At 41.6% G+C, this 20,189-nt stretch overlaps 1 protein-coding gene across 4 annotated transcripts in view; it reads left to right on the top strand.

Annotated features, from left to right (window-relative positions):
• The window catches only part of ADGRF1 (adhesion G protein-coupled receptor F1), a 38,392-nt gene extending 20,729 nt beyond the window's left edge, over positions 1-17,663 (top strand). For 2 of the 4 annotated variants that reach the window (XM_029244415.1, XM_029244414.1), the window contains exons 10-17: positions 3,054-3,217; positions 4,359-4,522; positions 6,150-6,338; positions 8,410-9,783; positions 11,552-11,593; positions 12,788-12,847; positions 14,700-14,766; positions 15,315-17,663. In XM_029244415.1, the coding sequence (XP_029100248.1) occupies positions 3,054-3,217; positions 4,359-4,522; positions 6,150-6,338; positions 8,410-9,783; positions 11,552-11,593; positions 12,788-12,847; positions 14,700-14,766; positions 15,315-15,388 (2,134 nt within the window). In that variant the 3' untranslated portion in view covers positions 15,389-17,663. The remainder of the gene's footprint in view (positions 1-3,053; positions 3,218-4,358; positions 4,523-6,149; positions 6,339-8,409; positions 9,784-11,551; positions 11,594-12,787; positions 12,848-14,699; positions 14,767-15,314) is intronic. The other 2 variants (XM_029244416.1, XM_029244417.1) reach the window with 2 other exon arrangements.
• Positions 17,664-20,189: the final 2,526 nt, after the last annotated feature.

Here is a 20,189-nt window from a genome sequence, read left to right on the forward strand (position 1 = left end):
AAGGGGCGAGTGGTGGTGACAAGGGTTGTGGGTTGAGGAGGGATGCGTTTTCTCCTTCCATTAACACAGAGGGTGTGATGTTGTATAACTGGGGGCCAGAAGGGGCTCCTTGGGTAAAATATTATATTTTTGTGTAGATATCATGTATGCACCATAGTTCAAAGCCCAGTAGTCATTGTCTACAGCAAATAAAGAGATATTTAGTAAATTACCCTTTTGTTTACACTTTAATTCAAAAGTTATTTGGTTAGTTACCCGTGTGTGTATTGATTACCAGCTATTTATAGTCTGCTTGATAGAGGAAGTGACTTAGAGGTCAGAGAACTTAACTTCTTATATACTTTTTTCACAGCTAAAGAATAGCTATAGGAAATTTTCAGTAGCTTTTGCTATAAATATACTGTCCTGGACATTATCCTTTAAGCCCTCTCATGTACCTATAAAAAGGCTCACATGTATAATATTCTTTAAAATTCAGTGCTAGGAAAAACACTGCTTCTTTTTTCTTATATCAAGGTCTATATAATTAATCTAACTTATGTTTTTGACTTTGCCATCATTGAATTCATAGACAGCATTGAAACTCAATCAACAGTTTTGTATTCAATATTCACATGTTTCTTTTCCTTGGTCCTGGTTTTCTATTTATATTTCTAATTTATATTCCATCATATATATATATATATATATATATATATATCTTACAAACTGTCTCCAATAATTTGTAGACAAAATCACAGTAAAAGTAGATATAAGTCTATAAAATACAACTATTTTGGTTTTACTCTTTACATACATGATCTAAGGTAAATCTTAGTCTCTCACAGTCTCAATTTATTTATCTGTCAAACAGGACTGTTAACACCTGTGGAATTTGAGTTAGCCTCATTACATAAAATGAAATAATAGAAAAATACTTTTCAAACACTATAGAAGGGCCGTATCAATGAAAAGGCATTGTGATCATCACAGCATAAAAGGGTATTTGGGTTTATTTATTGTGAGTTCAATGTAGTTCAATGTAGTGATTAAGAATTTGAGCTTTAGAGAGCCAGAGGTTCATATCCATCAATTAATAATTAATGACTTGACCCAACTTCTTTAGGACTCAGTTCTCTTATCTATAAAATGAGAATAACCCTAACCCTCATGGAGTTGCAGGATTAAATTAATCCATGTTATCTCACTTGCTTTCATAACTTCAAATACCATCTGTATACAGATGGGTTCTAAATTTATTACTTGACCTCAGCCTCTCCCCCAAACTCTGGACTCCAATATCCAATGCTATTAATATCTCCAGGTGATTTTCTAGTAGGCATGTCAAACGTAACATGTCCAAAATGTCCAACTGCCCCCCGTCATAAGCTTTCATCTCCTTCTCCCACTGTCTTCCCCATCTCATTTCCAGAGATGCTGTTCTTCTAATTGCACAGACCCAAATCTTAGAGCTATCCTGTCTTAATTTATTTTCCAATAAATTATACTTAATTATTGAAGTATAATTGACATACAGTGATATGCTCAAAACTTAATTGTATAGCTTTATTAGCTTTGACAAATACTAATACATGCCACCTCCTATCAAGACAGACCATTTCCATTATCCCCAAAGTTCCCTTGTGCCCCTTTCCAGCCAATCTTCATGCACATTCCTACCTCCCTACCAGAAATAACCACTGATCTTATTTCTATCACCACAGGCTGGTTTTGCTTATGCTAGAACTTTACCTAAATGGAATCATGTAGTGTACAGTTTTTGGGGGGGCCTGGCTTCTTTCACTCAGCCTAAGGCCTTTGAGACTCATCCTTGGCTTTTTGAGTATCAGTGATTCCTTCCTTTTTATTGCCCAGTAATAATCCATTGTATGAATATACTACAATTTGTTTTTCAATTCCCTGGGGTCGTTCTTGTCTGGTTTCTTTCTCCCACACCCAAAATCTGCTCCCTTAGCAAGTCTTCTGGCTCTATCTTCAAATACAACCTGAAACTGACCAGTTCACTTCTCCCCCCACACACTGCTACTCAATCCGTTCAGGGCACCACCCTTTCCTTCCTAACTAGTTTTCCTGCTTCTCTGCTTCCTCCCTTCACCTATTTTCTACACAGCAGCCAGAGTGATGATCTTAAATTATAAATCTGATCATGCCATGCCTTTTCAAAAAGAATAAAACCTTTTAATAAAAGATGAAATTCAGACTCAAAGGCCCTGTTCCATCTAGCTCCTGGGTACCTCTCGAGGGTCATCTCCTATCCATCTCTCACCTGCTCATTGAATTTTAGTCACGTTAGCCTTGAAGTTTGTCAGACTCACAGGCATTTTCTTGCCTCCAGCCCTTCTCAGGTGCTGGCCACGCTGTACCAATTCTCTTTGCATCACTGGCTGTTTCTTTTCAGGTCTCAGCTTCAAAGATCCTCTGCACAGAGAAGCCTTTCCTGACCAGTCTTATTTAAAGTGGGCCTCACGTCTACTTGATATTCTTTTTTTAAAAAGATCTACAGGAAGAAAACTTTATTTTATTTTAAAAGTTGTATTGGTGTGTTGTTGATTTTCAATGTTGTCTTAGTTTCAGGTGTACAGCAAAGTGAATCAGTTATACATATACATATATCCACCCTTTTTTAGATTCTTTCCCCATATAGGCCATTATAAAGTATTAGGTAGAGTTCCCTGTGCTGTACAGTAGGTCCTTATTAGTTATCTATTTTATATATAGGAGTGTGTATATGTCCATCCCAATCTCCCTCCCCCCACCTTACTCTCTGGTAACCATAAATTTGTTTTCTACATCTGTAACTGTATCCCTGAACTTGTCTCTCATAACACTTAACAAAATTTGGAATTATATATATATATAATTATGATTTTATATATATATATATATATTTGGTGGTTATTTGTTTCTTATTTGCCTTGCCTTCTCCACTGGCATGTAAGCTCCAAGAAGGCAAAGACCAAATCTGTTTGATCTATTCCCACGGACCCAATGCCATCCCCACACAGAATAAGCCTTGAGTGACTGAATGAATGGATCTCATTTTTCTTTCCAAGTCATCACTGTAGAAATGGAAGCATCATTGCTGGGTATGAAGTTGTTGGTTCCAGCAACACATCTGAACTGCTGTCAGGCATTGGGCAGGCAGCTAAGAAGGCTAAGATGGGCCTGCATCAGCTGTTTCCACTAGAAGACAACTCTTTCAGAGTGTTCGGAAAAGGTAACACTGGATTCCTGTCCTCTGTAGGGAAGTAGATTAGGGGAGCCTAATTAGTAGATTGCATTATATATTGGAGATGTTCCCGAAACAGAATTGTTCTAAGACTGACTTTTAGTAGAAACAAGCAGCTGTTTCTCCTCCCGACCAGGATGAAACTCAATTTCAGCTCCACTATTTCAGACGCTTGCTCATGGGTCAGCTGACCTCCAGTTCTTAGTGTAAACGTCACACAAGACTGATTCACTGCAGGCGCTGATGGAAATGATTCAGCAATCGTTTCCTGGTATACATGCTGGAAGAGCCCTGGGGCTGATGAAATTCCTAAATCATAATCCAAGGGACCCAGGAGAGAAAGCATTTTTTCCAGGTCATTCACATACACCCAGACACACAAACACACACAGATATACATAGACACACACACCCTACTTCTTTTCTTCAGATGTTTAAAAAATTCTTTACATTCAGTTTTAAACCTCTCTTACCAAGCTTTGTGCCACTTTCAACATTTATTCAACAAATATTTACTAAGTATCCAAAGTGATTAGGCACTTAAGACACAGCAGTGGGGAAAAGAAACAAAATTCATAGCCCTTGTGGTTCTTCCTTTCAAGGCTTCCTCTTCGCAGTCCCAACGTGGTAAGAATATATTATGAAGGGCTAGCTGCAAGAGGAACTAGTGGCTGATCACGATGTGAGAAGCCTTTAAAGGGGTACAAAGTAGGACATGTCACCCCCAAATGGCAACTGCCCATCTTTTAACCCTATCATGCCTGCTTTGTCCCATAGTGTCTTGAAGATTTTCTGGTTTTCTAGCATTCCCTTAAAGAGTGAAAATATTTCCTGGGAGGGATCACATCCTGTCTTATTTTCACCGAATACTTAACTATTTGATAGCCCATTAAATTCAGATTGTTGGCATAGATCAGACACCTGGAGGGAAAGGGAGCCAGCCTTGGGGAGGTAGGACATCAGGAAAGAGGAAAAGGGGTTGATGGGGTGAAGCTGGGCATCAAAGACAAACTTCTCCTACTCCTGGGTTTTGTCTGAAAACATGACTTAAATAGTACTGCTTTATAGTTTATAGAGAGTGTCAAAATATTCAGAGACATTTTTCTTCTTCGTTTCCATTCTTTTCCAGCCCAGTGTAACAGCATAGTCTTTGGATTTGGGTCTAAGAATGATGAGTATACTCTTCCCTGTAGCAGCGGCTACTCCGGAAGCATCACGGCCAGGTGCCAACCCTCTGGGTGGCATGTCCTCAGGGAGACGTGTGTGCTCTCTGAGCTGGAAGAACTGAAGAAGGTAAAAAAAGCATTTCCACCTTGCAGATTTGCCCTGGTTTTGAGTTTCACAGTGCGTGTCTCCCAGTGAGCATGGCTGGGTGGAAGGTAAAATGTATCAATTTGTCTCATTGGTCAGAAGTCAGTGACATCAGACCCTGGGAAACCCAGGGAGTGTAGGCGTGAGTAGTGAGTCTAGGTAGCAGCCGAGAACCTCAGAAACGTAAGATTGGGTGGTTTTGGGGGGAGGGTGCTGCAGAGGTGTGAATCAATGCTGAAGAGAGCTGAAGATGGCCTCTGAAAGCCTGGGAATCAAAGATCCAAGTGAAGGTATAAGTCAGAAGCTATAACCTTAGTACATTTGTCAGAAATCGGGGCAGGGAATGAGTCAGCCATATAGAATGATAGAACTTCAGTGGCTCTCCAGGGCCATGTGCCTCACCAACTTCCTTCTATAGATCAGAAAAGGGGAGACTAAGGGGCTAGTGGTCCCTCTGGTAGCAGTAGTGTTGAACTAGAAACATGGTCACTTGATTTCCGGTCCAGTGCTATGACCTTCACATGATGCTCTCTTAGGAAGGTTCAAGTACTTAAGATGTAGTAGATAGAAAGATGGAAGCAAATGGTGAGGATTTAAAACCCAAGTCATGGAAGAGGAACTCCAGGACCAGCTCACAGACACTATCCTGCAAATAGTTCATAGTGAGCAGAACTTCAGTCCCAGCCAGAGACCCTGCTTTGGAAGCAGAGAACCCCACAGTATTCACCAAGGGACCGTGGAAGGCTTACTGCTCTCTTTCTGGACCTCAGTTTTCTCATCTGTAAACTGGGGAGGGAGATTGGAGAAGATGTCTTCTGAGGTTCATCCTTGTTCTTGCCTTCTTTGGACCAGTTTCTGGACACGAATCGTAGCTGGGACTAGGTCACCCCAGGGTGTGAGGACAGTCAGATCCCAGGCACCCCAGGCAGAAAACAGCTCTGTCAGCTGAGAAGAGTAAAAAGGAAAACAGGGGGGATCTGGGATCCGGGGTTGATGTGCTTTGAACAGAGGGAATATCCCTCTTGGCTGCCTTCCAAATTAGCTCAGTGTCGTGGAAGCAGACGGGAGCCTCAAGGAAGAAGTAAAACCCCAAATGCAGTGACCAAGTGTAGCAAAATCTCCACGTATGTCCCTCTAAATCCTCCATAGGGATTTCTCCGCATAGTATAATGGATATAACATAGGATTTAGTGCCAAGTAGACCCTACGTTTCCACTTCCTAGCTGGGTACTGTTCGGAAAGTCACTGAATCTCACTGAACATCAGGTTCTGTATAATCAGGGTAACAATTTATATAAAAGTGCTTCTTAGTGAATCTCTTCAAGTTTCAATTTCCTTAATCATAAAATGAAAATATCATGGTACCTCCTTTAAAGGGTAATGTAAAGATGAAATCATTGAATCCTCAGTAAAACGTTTAGCACACTGTATGGAAAATAAAAAGCACTGAATGAGAGCCATTATATCATTGTTATCATTGTTATATGATTATCCTACGTTATAATGCACCATACAAATGCTGGTTATTCGTGGCCATGAAATCTGATTTAAGTCTGATGAAACACAAGCATTTCATTGTTTTCTAGAACATAACCATTTCTATTCCTAGAATTTCAGTGTGATTGCCAGCAACGCCACTGAGGCAACCGTGTCATCCTTGGTGCAGAATCTTTCAATGGTCATTCAGCAAAACCCATCAACCACAGCTGGGGATCTGGCTTCTGTGGTGTCAATTCTGGGCAATATCTCATCCCTGTCCCTAGAAAGACACTTCAGTGTGTCCAGTTCGACAATGGAGGTAAGGTCTACCTGAGCTTGAATGGCTCACTTTAAATGCTCAATCTTGCAGGAGGAATGGCAGAAGCCCCAGTTGATGGGGTGCTGTTGAAAAGGACCAAAGAGCCATGGAACAGTCTTGACGTGAGCTTCACTGCTTCCTCAGCAGTGTCTAAGCAACCCCCGGGATCAATTATGTGAGTTCAAAGTGAGAGGGAGCCGCCTCCAGGCAGACTGCCTGGATAGCAGCTGGCTGAGGGGAAGGCGTGAGCCTCTGCCCTGAATGACGCTGAATGACACAGGTGCCAACTTTTTAATATTTAATATGAGTCGGCAGTTGTTCCTTCCCGTGGCTATAAGCTCTGACTTTAGTATATCATATTTAGTATATTTTAAGAGCTCCATTTTTGCGACTGGGGAATTCATGACTTAGTTTGGACATTTAAAAATTAACTTTAAAAATTACTCAAATGAGACATGCTCACTATAAGATATACAAAGAAACAAAAAGAAAAATAAGTGATATGTAATCTTGTCACCCTAGAATAGCCGCTGCTTACATTTTACGTGTCACCTCAGTGCCTAGAAAATGGACAAGGGACACATAGCAGGTACTCAATAAATATTTGTTAAATAAATATCCTTCCAAACACTTTGGATGTGTGCATTTTGTATGTTAAAGCGTATAATATTTTACAAAATTGGGTTATATAATGTATATTGTTACATAATCACACAATCCTGCTTAACTGTATAAGATGAACATAACATCAGAGATAACATTAAGTGTGAATAAGTTAAACTCCCTGAATCAAAGATGCTCAGATTTGTTTTTTTTTTAAAGTCTGACTATGCATTGTTTACAAGAGACCAACTAAAACAAGATGACACAAAAAGGCTAAAAATAAAATAAAGGACAAAAACAGAGCAGCAAACACAAACAAAAAGAAGGCAGAGGTTGCTGGGGCAATAGGAGAAGCTCACTATGGGATCCCGGCCAGAAGCCACAGAGGGCTCAGTTAGGGTAAGACTCAGCCAGAGGGATAGACGCCCGCAGCAGATGCCTGGGAACGAGACCCGTAAGAGTGAGTGAGGGTCCTGGGTGAGAAAACGCTGCCTTTCAGGTACGTTTGGAAAAGGAACCTGGTTTTTGTTGTTGCTATTGTTTTTGTTTGTTTGTTTGGCCTTACTGCTTGAGGGATCTTAGTTCCCCAACCAGGGATCGACCCTGGGCCCTCAGCAGTGAAAGCGCAGAATCCTAACCACTGAATTGCCAGGGAATTCCTTGAAAAGGAATCTCAAACTGAGACTGACCCTTAAAACCCACAACAATTCAATGCTTCCTTGTTGCATGTCCAGTGTTTAAGGATTTTTGCTTTATATTCTCCTCTATTAAAGAAAAGTCATAAATACAAATGAATTAAAACTTGAACATTCATGACGTGAATTTAGAACTTCTGATATTAGCAAAAAAACATGATATGGGAAAGCAATTACAAGTAACGTTTCACTCTTGGACCCTCAGCCTGAGGAGTCATGCAGTCCCGTTTGCCATCTCAGAAGGAAGAAAATGCACACTGCAGCACCCATTGTAGGATTCTCCTCCTCTCCTCCGAAGCCCCAGCCGGAGTATGAATTCCCGGGGGTGATCACCGTGGAACTGACATGATTCTGCTGACCCTCATTTCTTTCTTTCTTTTTTTTTGCGGTACTCGGGCCTCTCACTATTGTGGCCTCTCCCGTTGCGGAGCACAGGCTCCGGACACACAGGCTCAGCGGCCATGGCTCACGGGCCCAGCTGCTCCGCAGCATGTGGGATCTTCCCGGACTGGGGCACGAACCCGTGTCCCTTGCATCGGCAGGTGGACTCTCAACCACTGCGCCACCGGGGAAGCCCTGACCCTCCTTTCTTAACCCAATGCTTCCACTGCGTGGAGCCCCAGAGCTGAATTTCATTGCTGAGTTTTAATGTGGTCCTCAACTGAGCCAATTCTCTGGGCCATTTTCCTGAGCTTAAGACTAACGACTATCCACCCGTAGTCCTCTGATCTGTTTACTCAAAATCCAAACTGACTTTCACCCTTGTATTTCAGAATGTCATCAGTATATCTGACCACATCCTTAATTCTACCTCGGTAACCAACTGGACAGTGTTACTTCAGACAGAAAAGAATGCCGGGTCCCAGGTCCTGGCGTCACTGGAAAACATCAGTGTTCTGGTCCCTTCGACAGCTCTGCCTCTGGAATTTTCTCGAGAATTCATTAACTGGAAAGGGATTCCAGCATCCTCAAATCAAAGCAATTTGGGTTACAACTATCAGACTGAAATGTTCCTAAAAAACCCCTCCATTCCCATCAGAGGCCATGCATTAATTAGGTCACACCAATTCCAGGAGCCCCTTCCAGAAACTATCATCAGCATGACCTCCTCGACCCTGGGGAACATTCTACCTGCTGCCAAGAATGGAAATGCTCAGGTCAATGGGCCCGTGATATCCATGGTTATCCCAAACTACTCCATCAATGAAATTTTCCTGACTTTTTCCAAGATAGAATCAAATCTGAGCCAGCCTCATTGTGTGTTTTGGGATTTCAACCATTCGCAGTGGAACGATAATGGCTGCCACCTAGTGAATGAAACTCCAGACTCGGTGACGTGCCGCTGTACTCACCTGACCTCCTTCTCCGTGCTGATGTCACCCTCTGTCCCCCCTGACATTGTTCCCGTTGTGAAATGGATCACCTTTGTGGGACTGGGGGTCTCCATCGGAAGTCTCGTCTTATGCCTGACCATCGAAGCTCTGTTTTGGAAGCAGGTCAACAGAAGCCAAACCTTGCACACACGTCACATTTGCATGGTGAACATAGCCCTGTGCCTCCTGATCGCAGACATCTGGTTTATTGTCGCTGCCTCCGTGCACACCACGGCGAACCCGTCTGGAGTCTGCACAGCTGCAGTGTTCTTTACACACTTTTTCTACCTCTCCTTGTTCTTCTGGATGCTTCTGCTCGGCTTCCTGCTGGCTTATCGGGTTATCCTGGTGTTCCACCACATGACCACGCCTTTGTTGGTGACTGTCGGGGTCTGCCTGGGCTATGGGTGTCCTCTCATTATATCCATCGTCACCATTGCGGTCACACAACCCAGCAATGGCTATGAAAGGAAAGATGTGTGTTGGCTTAACTGGTCCGATGGGAGCAAACCTCTCCTGGCCTTTGCGGGTCCCGCCCTGACTATTGTGGCTGTGAATCTGGTGGTGGTCCTGTTAGTTCTCACGAAGCTCTGGAGGCCCGCTGTCGGAGAAAGGCTGACTCAGGACAGCAAGGCCACTGTCGTCCGCGTGGGGAGGAGCCTTCTCGTTCTGACCCCCCTTCTAGGGCTCACCTGGGGGTTTGGCATAGGAACAATGGTTGACAGCCGGAATATGGCCTGGCATGTTATTTTCGCATCACTCAATGCATCCCAGGTGAGAGCAGTGAGAACAACTTATTACATCATTGGGTAATTGGAATAATTGTAGAGAATTGAGGATGGGAAAACCACCCTGGGGGCGATCGATCTCATTTCCCTGCCTCTAGCAGGACTATTATAACCCAAATTGCCTGGCAACAGTGAATAGAAAAAAATAAAATAAAATAAGATCCAGTCTTCCCAACAGTGATTCTCATACTGAAGCAGAATTTTGGGCTTCTTCAGTAATCCATTCCAGGGTTTTAAATCTGTTAGTGTTCACATAGCTAACACTAATCTCTCTTGCCGTTGACCCAGTCCTCTTTGTCTTGTGCTGATGTCTGTTAAAGCACACAGGGAAAGGGAAATAAATCCAGAGTGCTTTTTGAGTCTGAATGGTGCAGAGGAAGTCCCTAATGTGCCATAAAGCAGGGCCTGGCCAATTGTAGGCAGCACTGTCTTTGTAAATAAAGTTTTATTGGAACACAGCCATGCCCATTCATCTACATAGGGCCTGTGGCTGTTTTCCTTACACAGGCAGAACTGAGCAGTTGTAAGAGACTGGATGACCTGCAAAACCTGAAATATTTACTCTCTGGCTCTTTACAGAAAAAGTTTGCCGAACTCTGCTGCCAAGGATGGGTTTTACATGCCATGATCAGAGAGTATTCAGAGAGTAGGTGGGCAAAGCAATCCTTAGGTTTTGGTGAATCTGGAAGAGAGCCTTCAGTCCTGGTTCAAGAAATATTTGCTGGGTCTCCTCTGGACAACGACTGAGGGTAGTGGTGGTTAAACGTTTGAGCTCTGGAGTTAAATAGCTCTGGGCTCAAATGAGTCATGCTATCCAACTGTGTGACTGCTAACAAATTATTTAATTTCTCTATACCTTAATTCTCTCTTAATTTCTCTATACCTTAATTCTCTCATTAATTAATTAATTACCTGTAATATTAAGTACCTGATAATATTATTAATATTAATTAATATTATTAATATTAATTATCTGATAATATTATTACCTGTATCTTAGAGTAAATGTGAAGATTAAATGAGATCATTTAGCACTTAGTGCAGTGCCTGGCACAGAGTAAGTGCTCAGTAGGTATCTCCTGAATCCAGTTGGTTCTCCACCTACTGCAACAAACCAGGGTACATTTAGGTGGTGGCACAGAGGGCAGTCATGGAGAGCACACACCTAATGGTGGCAGGTTTAGGGAAATGCTGTCCAGGGCCCTTGGTGACACGCTGTCTGAACAGGCACCAACTGAGGGTCCTCTGCCTGAGAGGAGAATTTCAAGGTCCAAGAAAGACTCTGCCAAGGGTTACCCAACGGCTGGATGGACCTGATGGAAAGGATGCTGATATAGTCAACTTCCTCTACTTGGCCTTGGGGTCGGACTTCAGTGACTGCTGACATCATAGACGCTTAGTTAACGTTTGTTTAATGCCTAAAGAAAGACTAAGACATAGAAGCAAATGGAAGTTCTTTGTTTTGGGTTTAGGATAACACAAAGGGGAAAATGGTGCTCCATGTGTGTTTCAGACTTTATTCACACAATAATTTAATTATATGTTCAACCAAAAAAAAAAATGTTTGTGTACTTTGTGTTAATCCAGGCATCGTGGAGTTTACACAGTATCCTTACCTTCAAGGACAGTCAACAGGGGGACAGACAAGGAAATAATTTCAATGTTGGGGGATATAATAGAATAGTAATACATATAAATGCTTTCTTTACTGGAAAAGGAAAAGATAATACATGTGCCTTATTCTTTTTTTTAAGGGCTTTTTCATCTTATGTTTTGGAATGCTCTTGGATAGTAAGGTATGTGTATTCATTTCTCTCTTTCTCCTTTAACCCAGGCACCTAGTCCCTCCCCTTCAGTTCTAGGGCCCTTATTCATATACAAGAAGTTAGACCATGGGTACCTGCATAATAAAATTCTATAATTTCACAAAAGGCAGGTTCCGTCAGGAGACAAAGAAACTAAACACTCATTGCTGAAAATAGAGCTGTAGAGAGCTAACCACAACATATAATGTGAACATTGTAGAAAAAAAGGGGAAACTTGTTTTTACTTTTAAATTATGCTTTGGCATAATTAACCAGCAGAAAAACTTTCCTTAGGGGTGAATTCCTTTTTTGCTCCTTTACTTAATTTATTCATTCACTTAGAATATGCTGAAAGGCCTATCTATTTGTATGTTTCTAGAATTTTATGTAGTAAATATTACATCACCTCTAAATTAAATAGAATTCCTAATGAAAGATGACCAATGTAAGTAAAAGATAAGAGAAAAATACTTACACTTCTTTCATTATTTTTCCAAGGTTTGAGCAATTCTGCAGAGAGGTAAAGACAATAAGCTAAAAAATGTAGCCTCTGTTTTAATAAGATAAGGATATTTTATAATTATCATAATTGTTGCCCATGCCTCCAAACCCCTGTTTACAAAGAAGCAATTTGCCTCCTTCTTGATTGGACCAAATAATTCTGTTGTTTGCACCATTCACTTGATGAGGACACTCTTCACTTCAAACTTCGATTTAGCCATTATTGCCAATTACTAATGTCTAGAATCTGAATTATTATGGTTTTGGGGACTGTTGCTCTTTGTTTCATTCTAGATTTGTTTACAGGTAAAGAAAAGAAAGGAAATCCTTTCATCAGATCCACATGCTTATCGTCTATTAAATGCTTCCGGGAAATACTACTACTATATAACAATTACACTCTTCAGTTTTGTTCTTTTTTTAATTTTTTTTTGTGGTACGCGGGCCTCTCCCGCCGCGGAGCACAGGCTCCGGACACGCAGGCTCAGCGGTCATGGCTCACGGGCCCAGCCGCCCCGCGACATGTGGGATCTTCCCAAACCGGGGTACGAACCCGTGTCCACTGCATTGGCAGGCACACTCTCAACCACTGCGCCACCAGGGAAGCCCTCCCGTTTTGCTCTTGATTTGCCTCTGTACGATTGCCTATGTGTAGCTCCTCACTATTTCTTTTTTGCCCTGTAGCTGCGACAGCTGCTACTCAACAAGTTGTCTCCTTTAAGCTTTTGGAACCAAGCATCAAAGGTAATCATCTCCTGCAGCCGTGGAGGCAATTCGTGAAGTTCCAGTTTTGCACTTTTTTACACAGTCCCACGGCAAGCCCACTTTTGTGTAAACCCCTTGAGTTTCTGTCACGTTATATTCCTGGTATCTGGCACGATGTCCAGCACGTGGTCAATACTCATTAAAGAGCTGTTGAATGAATGAGTGAATGAGTGAATGGATGAATGGATGCAAGGGTGTGGAAAGCTTCAAGGATGCTCAGGCATGGGGTCTGTGGTGCTCTTGTGAGCAAATACGTTTCAACGGTGTTGCTTGTTATAGTCTGACTTGTCTCCCAATATCTAGAATCAGTAGGGTCCTTTTCTCTGCCTGCCTGTCTAGATCTCCTGCAGACCACTTTTCCTTCTCCAGAAAATCAGACGGGGAAGACTTCATTAATTTCTAATATGTAAAATGATCTTTATGAATTTTCCCTTATGCTGGTGTACCTGACTTTGTCACTTGCAATTTTAGCTCTTCAGTCTACAAACTGACAAGTTTGTATGGAAACAAAGGATTCTTGTTTTCATTCTTTGCCACAAAAGTGCAATCCACTTAAGGAACAGTATAGTTAGGAACAAAAGTACTTGCCTCTCGGTTTTGTATTTTTGACGTTAACTCAGACTTTTGTCTTTTAGCAAGACACGGAGGACCTTTCAGAAAGGGTTCTAAAGCAGAAATTTCTGTGTGTGATAAAAATCAGCCGATTTAAGTGCATGAAAAACTACATGGATATTTAGAGATTCTTAACAAGGGATAATATAACGTTTTGAAATTAAAAAAACAGTGAGGAAATTAGCCTCTGGCATTTTTATAAAATAATTTTCCTGGGTCTGCATTTCATAGGAGAGGGCTGTGGGTTAGGAAGCTGTGACCTCAGGAGCTGGCAGACCTGATTGTATTTCTGACTCAGTAACCAGTTGGCTGTGTGACCTCGGGAAAGTCACATAGTACCTTTTGGTTTCAATGTTCTCAAGATGTAAAAATTAAGTGTTAGACTAGTTACTCAAAGCAGAAGTTCTAATATTCTGTGATTTTGATTTTATGTCTTGAAGAACTAAAATCCCTTGAACCAGAAAATGTGAAACTAATGAATCATTCTCTACTCTTAAGAAAAGGAGGGAGTTACAGCATGTGTGACTGCATTAAAGTCAAACCTTTAGTTAGTAAAGCAAGACAGGACACTCCCCACCCTACAAAGCAGGAAGTCAGAATTTTTCTCACTGGAAGGCCAAAGAGAGAAAAACACTGAAAAGGAAAATACACCAAAACCAAAAGTAAAGACGCCTGACAGTGGTTTATCTCCCTGTTTTTATTTATTTTATCTTTTATTTTTTAATTTTTTATTTTTTTGCAGTATGCAGGCCTCTCACTGCTGTGGCCTCTCCCGTTGCGGACCACAGGCTCCGGACGCGCAGGCTCAGCAGCCATGGCTCACGGGCCCAGCCGCTCTGCAGCATGTGGGATCTTCCCGGACCGGGGCACGAACCCGTGTCCCCTGCATCGGCAGGCGGATTCTCAACCACTGCGCCACCAGGGAAGCCCTATCTCCCTGTTTTTAATGTAAATTGTTGACCTTTTTCAGAAGGCAGCAGTGGTCAGTGAGGGCTTTGCATCTTCTGGATTTGTACCCCTTCTCCAGTTTCACTTTCAAATTAGGTGACAAAAATGAGATTTTGTTTTCTGGGTAGGTGGCTCATTTGCTTTAAAGTAAATGCACATTTGGCAGAAGAAAAATTGAGTATTTGTAATCTTCTGAGGGAGTTTGAATGAAAAAGCAGGCACCTAAAAGAATACTTTGAATGCCTAAATGACTTGGTTTTCTTTTGTGCAGCAAAACTCATCAGATTCATCTGTCAAACCCAGATTCAAAAAGACTTTCAACCCATTCCAACACAAACGTGAGTTACAACAAACCAAAGGTTCTAAGGGGTAGGAAGAAAGAACATGAATCCATCATGGGCAACTCACTTTATAGAGTCCAATCCAAAATTCTTTGGATTTCAGATAAAGTTCAAGTGTCGGAACTTGAAAAAGCATATTTCCCTCCCAAAATGCTCAATGGGCTCATCCAGAAGCTTTGGGTCCTGTTATCACTGCCACCAACCAGCCTGAGGGCTTTTAATAAATCTCTTTACCTTTTTGGACCTTTGTTCCTCATCAGTAAAAAGAAAAACTAAGAGATCACTAAGCTTCCTTCCAGCAGTAACATTCAGTGATCTCAAACCAATCTCGTTCCCCAACATCTGAAAATACGGTGCTTCTCTTCTCAAATGAGAGATGTCTGACAAATGTAAGCTTCTATGGCATTAATAAGATGCTGTACACCCTAACCTCTTCCTAACACTGTCCAGAATTGTAAGGAATTGCATAGGCTTATTTTCATTTTGGTCTTACGCTTGATTCCAACATAGTAGCAATAATTCTTATCCTCTTTTTCCTCTTTTAGGCAACTATGTACTTTCTTATACTGGAGAGTCCTCAAACGACATCACGCTAACTCAGTTTTCATCAACTGAATAAAACCGGGAACCCTAAAATCAAGGAAAATTTTTTGGAGCAAATTGACATTAGAGCTAAATGTCAGTGAAGAAATCATGCTCAATATTCAATGGATTCTTCTGATTTCGGAGTCTGAGAATATAATAAGGAACTCTCAGCAGTTTCATGACAGCCATCTTTATCTTCAATTAAATGGGGAGATTTACTTCCATGGGGTTTGATTCAAAGGAATTGCTTCATAAATGTAGAAGATTAAGTTTTTGTCAGAAATTATGTCAGTTGTACTAGCCTCTCACTGCCACAAACTATGGTTTCCTTTTTCATAAAATAGCATTATTCATGTGACATTTCTAATCACCTGAATTGGAGTAAGGAAATGTCATGAAATCACTTTAGATGCATTGATGGACCATGTTCACTTTCTTATAAAAAAAAGTCACTGGTGAAATTTCCTAGAGAAAAGGCGTTTTCCTCCAAAAACTTCCAGTTGGATTTTATGCTTGTTTTTGTTTTTTAGGTACAGTCACTGAACTTTGAAAGTTAATCAGAAACAAAATAGAAGTGTCCATTTCAGATAGCTTCACAGCTGTTACTTAGGAAGTATAAAGCAGTATTTATATATATATATTTTATATATATATAAAATATATATATAATATATATAATATATATATTTATATATATATATATAAAATGCATTATTTTTCAGTTTACAAGGCACTTTCATCTGGTCCCCCATCCAATGACGTAAGGTGTCCAGGCAGACCTAGTGCAGACATGATGAAATAGAGGCTTGGACAGGTGAAGTGACTTCCCAAAGTGAAGCCAGTAAAGGGCGCTTTTAGGACTTTTGGTTCCTAGTCCACTTCTACAGCCTCATAACAGCCTTGAAAATTACCTGCAGTCCTAAGCAAGCCTTATGAGGTTAGATACGAGATTCATCACTCCCAGAATTCTCTCTATGTAAGAGGAAAATTGAGGGAGAATTTGGTCATCAGCATCCAGAAAGACCTTAAAGCACCTGGTTTTCTTTCATAATACACTGTCGGCACTTTTGGAAGTCATTTACATGTGTGGCCGATGCTACTTTTGGATGAGATAGAGAGCAGCAGGTGAAGGCACTGTAGGAAGCAACATTTCCCTTCCATACTGCCATCACTTTGGGCTCACCTGAGTTTCAGTCCTGACCACAGTGCCCAGAAGAACTAAGCCCTTTGATTCATCCTTGCTTCCAGAGTCTCCTAAGAATCTGCTGTGGCATTTTTAAAGCAAGTGTTGATTTCTTTCAATAACAATTGCAGTGATGATGGTGTTGATGGTGGTGGTAAGAAGTCATAAAAGAAGAAGCTACATGTAGAGGGTGCTCACTATGTGTCAGGCATTATTCTAAGTGCTGTGCATCTATTAACTCATGTAATCTTCACAATAAGCTTGTGAAGGGGGAATAATATTATCCCTGTTTTACAGCTGCTGAAACTAAGGCACAGAGAGGTGAGATGTGAGCAGGGCAACATGGATGGCAAATGGCTATGCCAGGGTAGTAGTTATGGACGTTGAATTACAATAAGAAGAGGGTTATATAAGTTAGCCTAGCAGGATTGGAACTGCTAATTTAATTGTAATTAGAATCCTAGACTACTTGGTCTGCAAGGGAGCTCAGGCATCATCTAGCTACTATTTTACGAGTAGCCCTGATGTCCTAAGTCACAGCAGCCTGTGATTACAAAAGTAAGCCAAGTCCACATTTACTGCTATCTGTAGGAGTATATTAGTCAGCTCAGACAGCCATAATGGAACATCAGAGGCCAGTGGTTTAGACAACAGAAATTTATTTTCTCATGGTTCTGGAGTCCAGGAAGTCCAAGTTGAAGCTGCCGTTGGGCTTGTTTTCTAGTGAGACTGCTCTTCTGTCTTGTCTGTGTCCTCACATGGCCTCTTCTCCATACACATGCAAATAGAGCTCTCTGGTGTCTCCTCCTCTTCTTATAAGGACACCGATCCTATCAGATTAGGGCCCCACCCTTATCAGCTCATTTCACCTTAATTACTTCCCTACTGACCCTGTCTCCAAATAATCACATTGGCGGTTAGAGCTTCGACATATGAATTTTGCAGGGACACTATTCAGTCCATAACAAGTAGCTAGAATTTTTATTTGCCTGTTTAATTGAAATTAGGGTGTTTTAAAAGTGTGTTGGATCACATACCGTATATCATGTTTGTCTAACCCACTGACCACACATTCAGCTCAGCTCCCTTCCAGAATGCTACTGAAACAGCAATAAAAGAATTAAAAAAGGAGAAAGACATTGGAATATTTTCTATGGCTGTGTAAAAAACTGCCACAAACTTTGGGGTTTAAAACAACCTGCATTTATTTTCTCACAGTTTCCCTGGGTCAAGAGTCCAGACACAGCTTAATTGGGTCCTCTGCTCAGGGTCTCACAAGACTGAAGGAGCTAGCTGGTCTACCTCTTTATCTGGAGGCTCGACTGGAGAAGAATCCACCTCCAACTCATTCAGTTTATGGACAGAACTTATTTCCTTGCAGCTGTGGTAAAGAGAACCTTGGCTTTTCACGGACTATTTGCCAGAGGCTACCTTGGGACACTAGAGGTCACCTACACATCCCTGCCACTGGGATTTTCCAAAATGGCCACTTATGTCATTAAGCCTGCAAGGAGAGTCTCTTAGTCCAGTCTGCTTTTAAGACAGAGTCTTGTACAATATAAGGTAATCAGGGGAGTGACATCTTATAACTTTTTCCATATTCTATCGGCTAGAAGTGAGTCACAAGTCCTGGCCACACTCAAGGGAAGGGGATTTCTAAAGGTGTGAACAGCAGCAGGAAGGGATTATCAGACCTGAATTATTAAGGATAAGGAGAGAGAGAGGAAGCAACAGCAACAGAACTTTGGAAAGCAGGTGGGGTGAGTGCAAACTGACTCAGCTGGCCTAAGAAAGCTAAATATGAAGCCAGAAGCGAGGGAAGCCAAGAAGCAAGCTGCTTTACCCTGCAGAATCCCCCAAGAGACTTGAGACTTGGCAGCACCAGTGTCCATAAGAAGTGAAGTGAAGGTGGAACTAAACCGTACGGTTGTTCAAGGTCAGTTTAGGAAACAGACTCTCAGATGCTTCCCTCACCCCAAGCAACCAAGTAACTATCCCTTCCTCCACCCTAGCAATAGAATATATGGATATGTGGGGAAAACATGGGATTTGGGGACTGAGAGACTCCAGAAGCGTTTGAGGGAGAGTTTACCATCTCCAAGACAGAGAGATTCAGTGAAAGTTAACATATAACACCAGCAGCGAGACTTACTTCCTCCTGGCAAGAGACTGGGATGGTCCTCTCTGGAGAATCTGATCACCAGGAGAAAACACTGAAAGATACTGACTCTGGGCGTTTGCTAATGAAATGTTCACACCTACAGTGAAGCCAAGAACCATCCTACGCACTTTGTTCACAGACCTTCCAATCAGCTCTTCAATGTCCTACTCTGAAAAGTAAAGCCAAACTGTCACAGCCCACTAGGCTCTCTAGGAAAGCACCCAGTATTAAATGCAGAAGCCAAAACAAACAGAAAGAGCCAGTATGGTGTCACCTAGAATCCAGTTCTATGAGCTCGACTAGAAGATGAAGGAGAAAACAGAGAAAGGAAGCTGGGGCAGGGGCGGGGGGTGGGGGGACGTGACTAGAAAGAGGGGAAGGGCAGGGATCAATACTAACCTCCAACAGAACACTGCCTTTATGAACAAGTGCTATAAAAAGGCATACTGGGGCCACAAAAAGAATCTTTGGAACTAAAAATAGAATAACATAACCACTAAAATACTTCAACTGAGGGGATGGAAGATAAAGTTGAGGCAATGACCTGGAAAATAGAAATAAAAGAAAAAGATGTAAAATGAAAGAAAAAAAATTAGAGGACTAGACCCAGAATTTCACCATTTGAATAGTAGGATTTTCAGAAAGAAAGACTAGAGGAACAAAAGGAAGGCATCATTAAAGTCATAAACAGAGAACAATTTTTGGTCACTTAGGGTCATGAGTTTCTCTACTGAAAAGGCCCACAGAATGCCCAGTATGATAAGTGAAAATAGACCCACAGTTAGACATGCTATCATCTGAATGTTTGTGTCTTCCCCAAATTCATATGTTATGAATTCATACCTAGTCCCCAAGGTGATGGTGGTAGGAAGTGGGGCCTTTGGGAAGAGTTTGGGCCATGAGGGTGGATGTTGCATGAATGAGATTCGGGTTCTTATAAAAGAGGTCTCACAGAGCTCCCCAGCCCTTCCCACCACCCGAGGATTTAGCAAGAAGCCGGACGTCTGCAACCCGGAAGAACCTTCACCAGATCTTGTACTTCCCACCTCCAGAACTGTGTTGAATAAGTATTTGTTGTTTATATGGCATCCAGTCTATAGTATTTTTCTATAGCAGCCCAAATGGACTGAGACAACATTATTGTGAAATTTCAGGTCACAGAAGAAAAAAAAAGATGCAAATATTTTCAGAGAGAAAAAGTGGGATTTACCTGAAGGGTCCAAATCAGAATATTATCAGGACTCTTCACAGCAGCAGTATAAGCTAGAAAACAATGGAAAATGTCTTCAAAATGTTGAGAAGAAAAGACTGCAACCTAAAAGCAATTAAGTGTGAGGAAGAATAAAGATAGTTTCAGACGCAGAAATTCTTGACACGTTTTCCTGCAATACTGCCTTTCCCAAAGGTTACTGGGGAATAGACTACACCAAAGGCAGCAATAAGCCCAGAAAGACTTGGGACACAAGGTGCAGTAGAAGAGAGAGAGAGAGG

Source organism: Monodon monoceros, unplaced genomic scaffold (assembly GCF_005190385.1).
Source record: "Monodon monoceros isolate NGI ecotype Baffin Bay Population unplaced genomic scaffold, NGI_Narwhal_1 Super_Scaffold_3, whole genome shotgun sequence".
In the NCBI taxonomy this organism is placed as follows: domain Eukaryota; kingdom Metazoa; phylum Chordata; class Mammalia; order Artiodactyla; family Monodontidae; genus Monodon; species Monodon monoceros.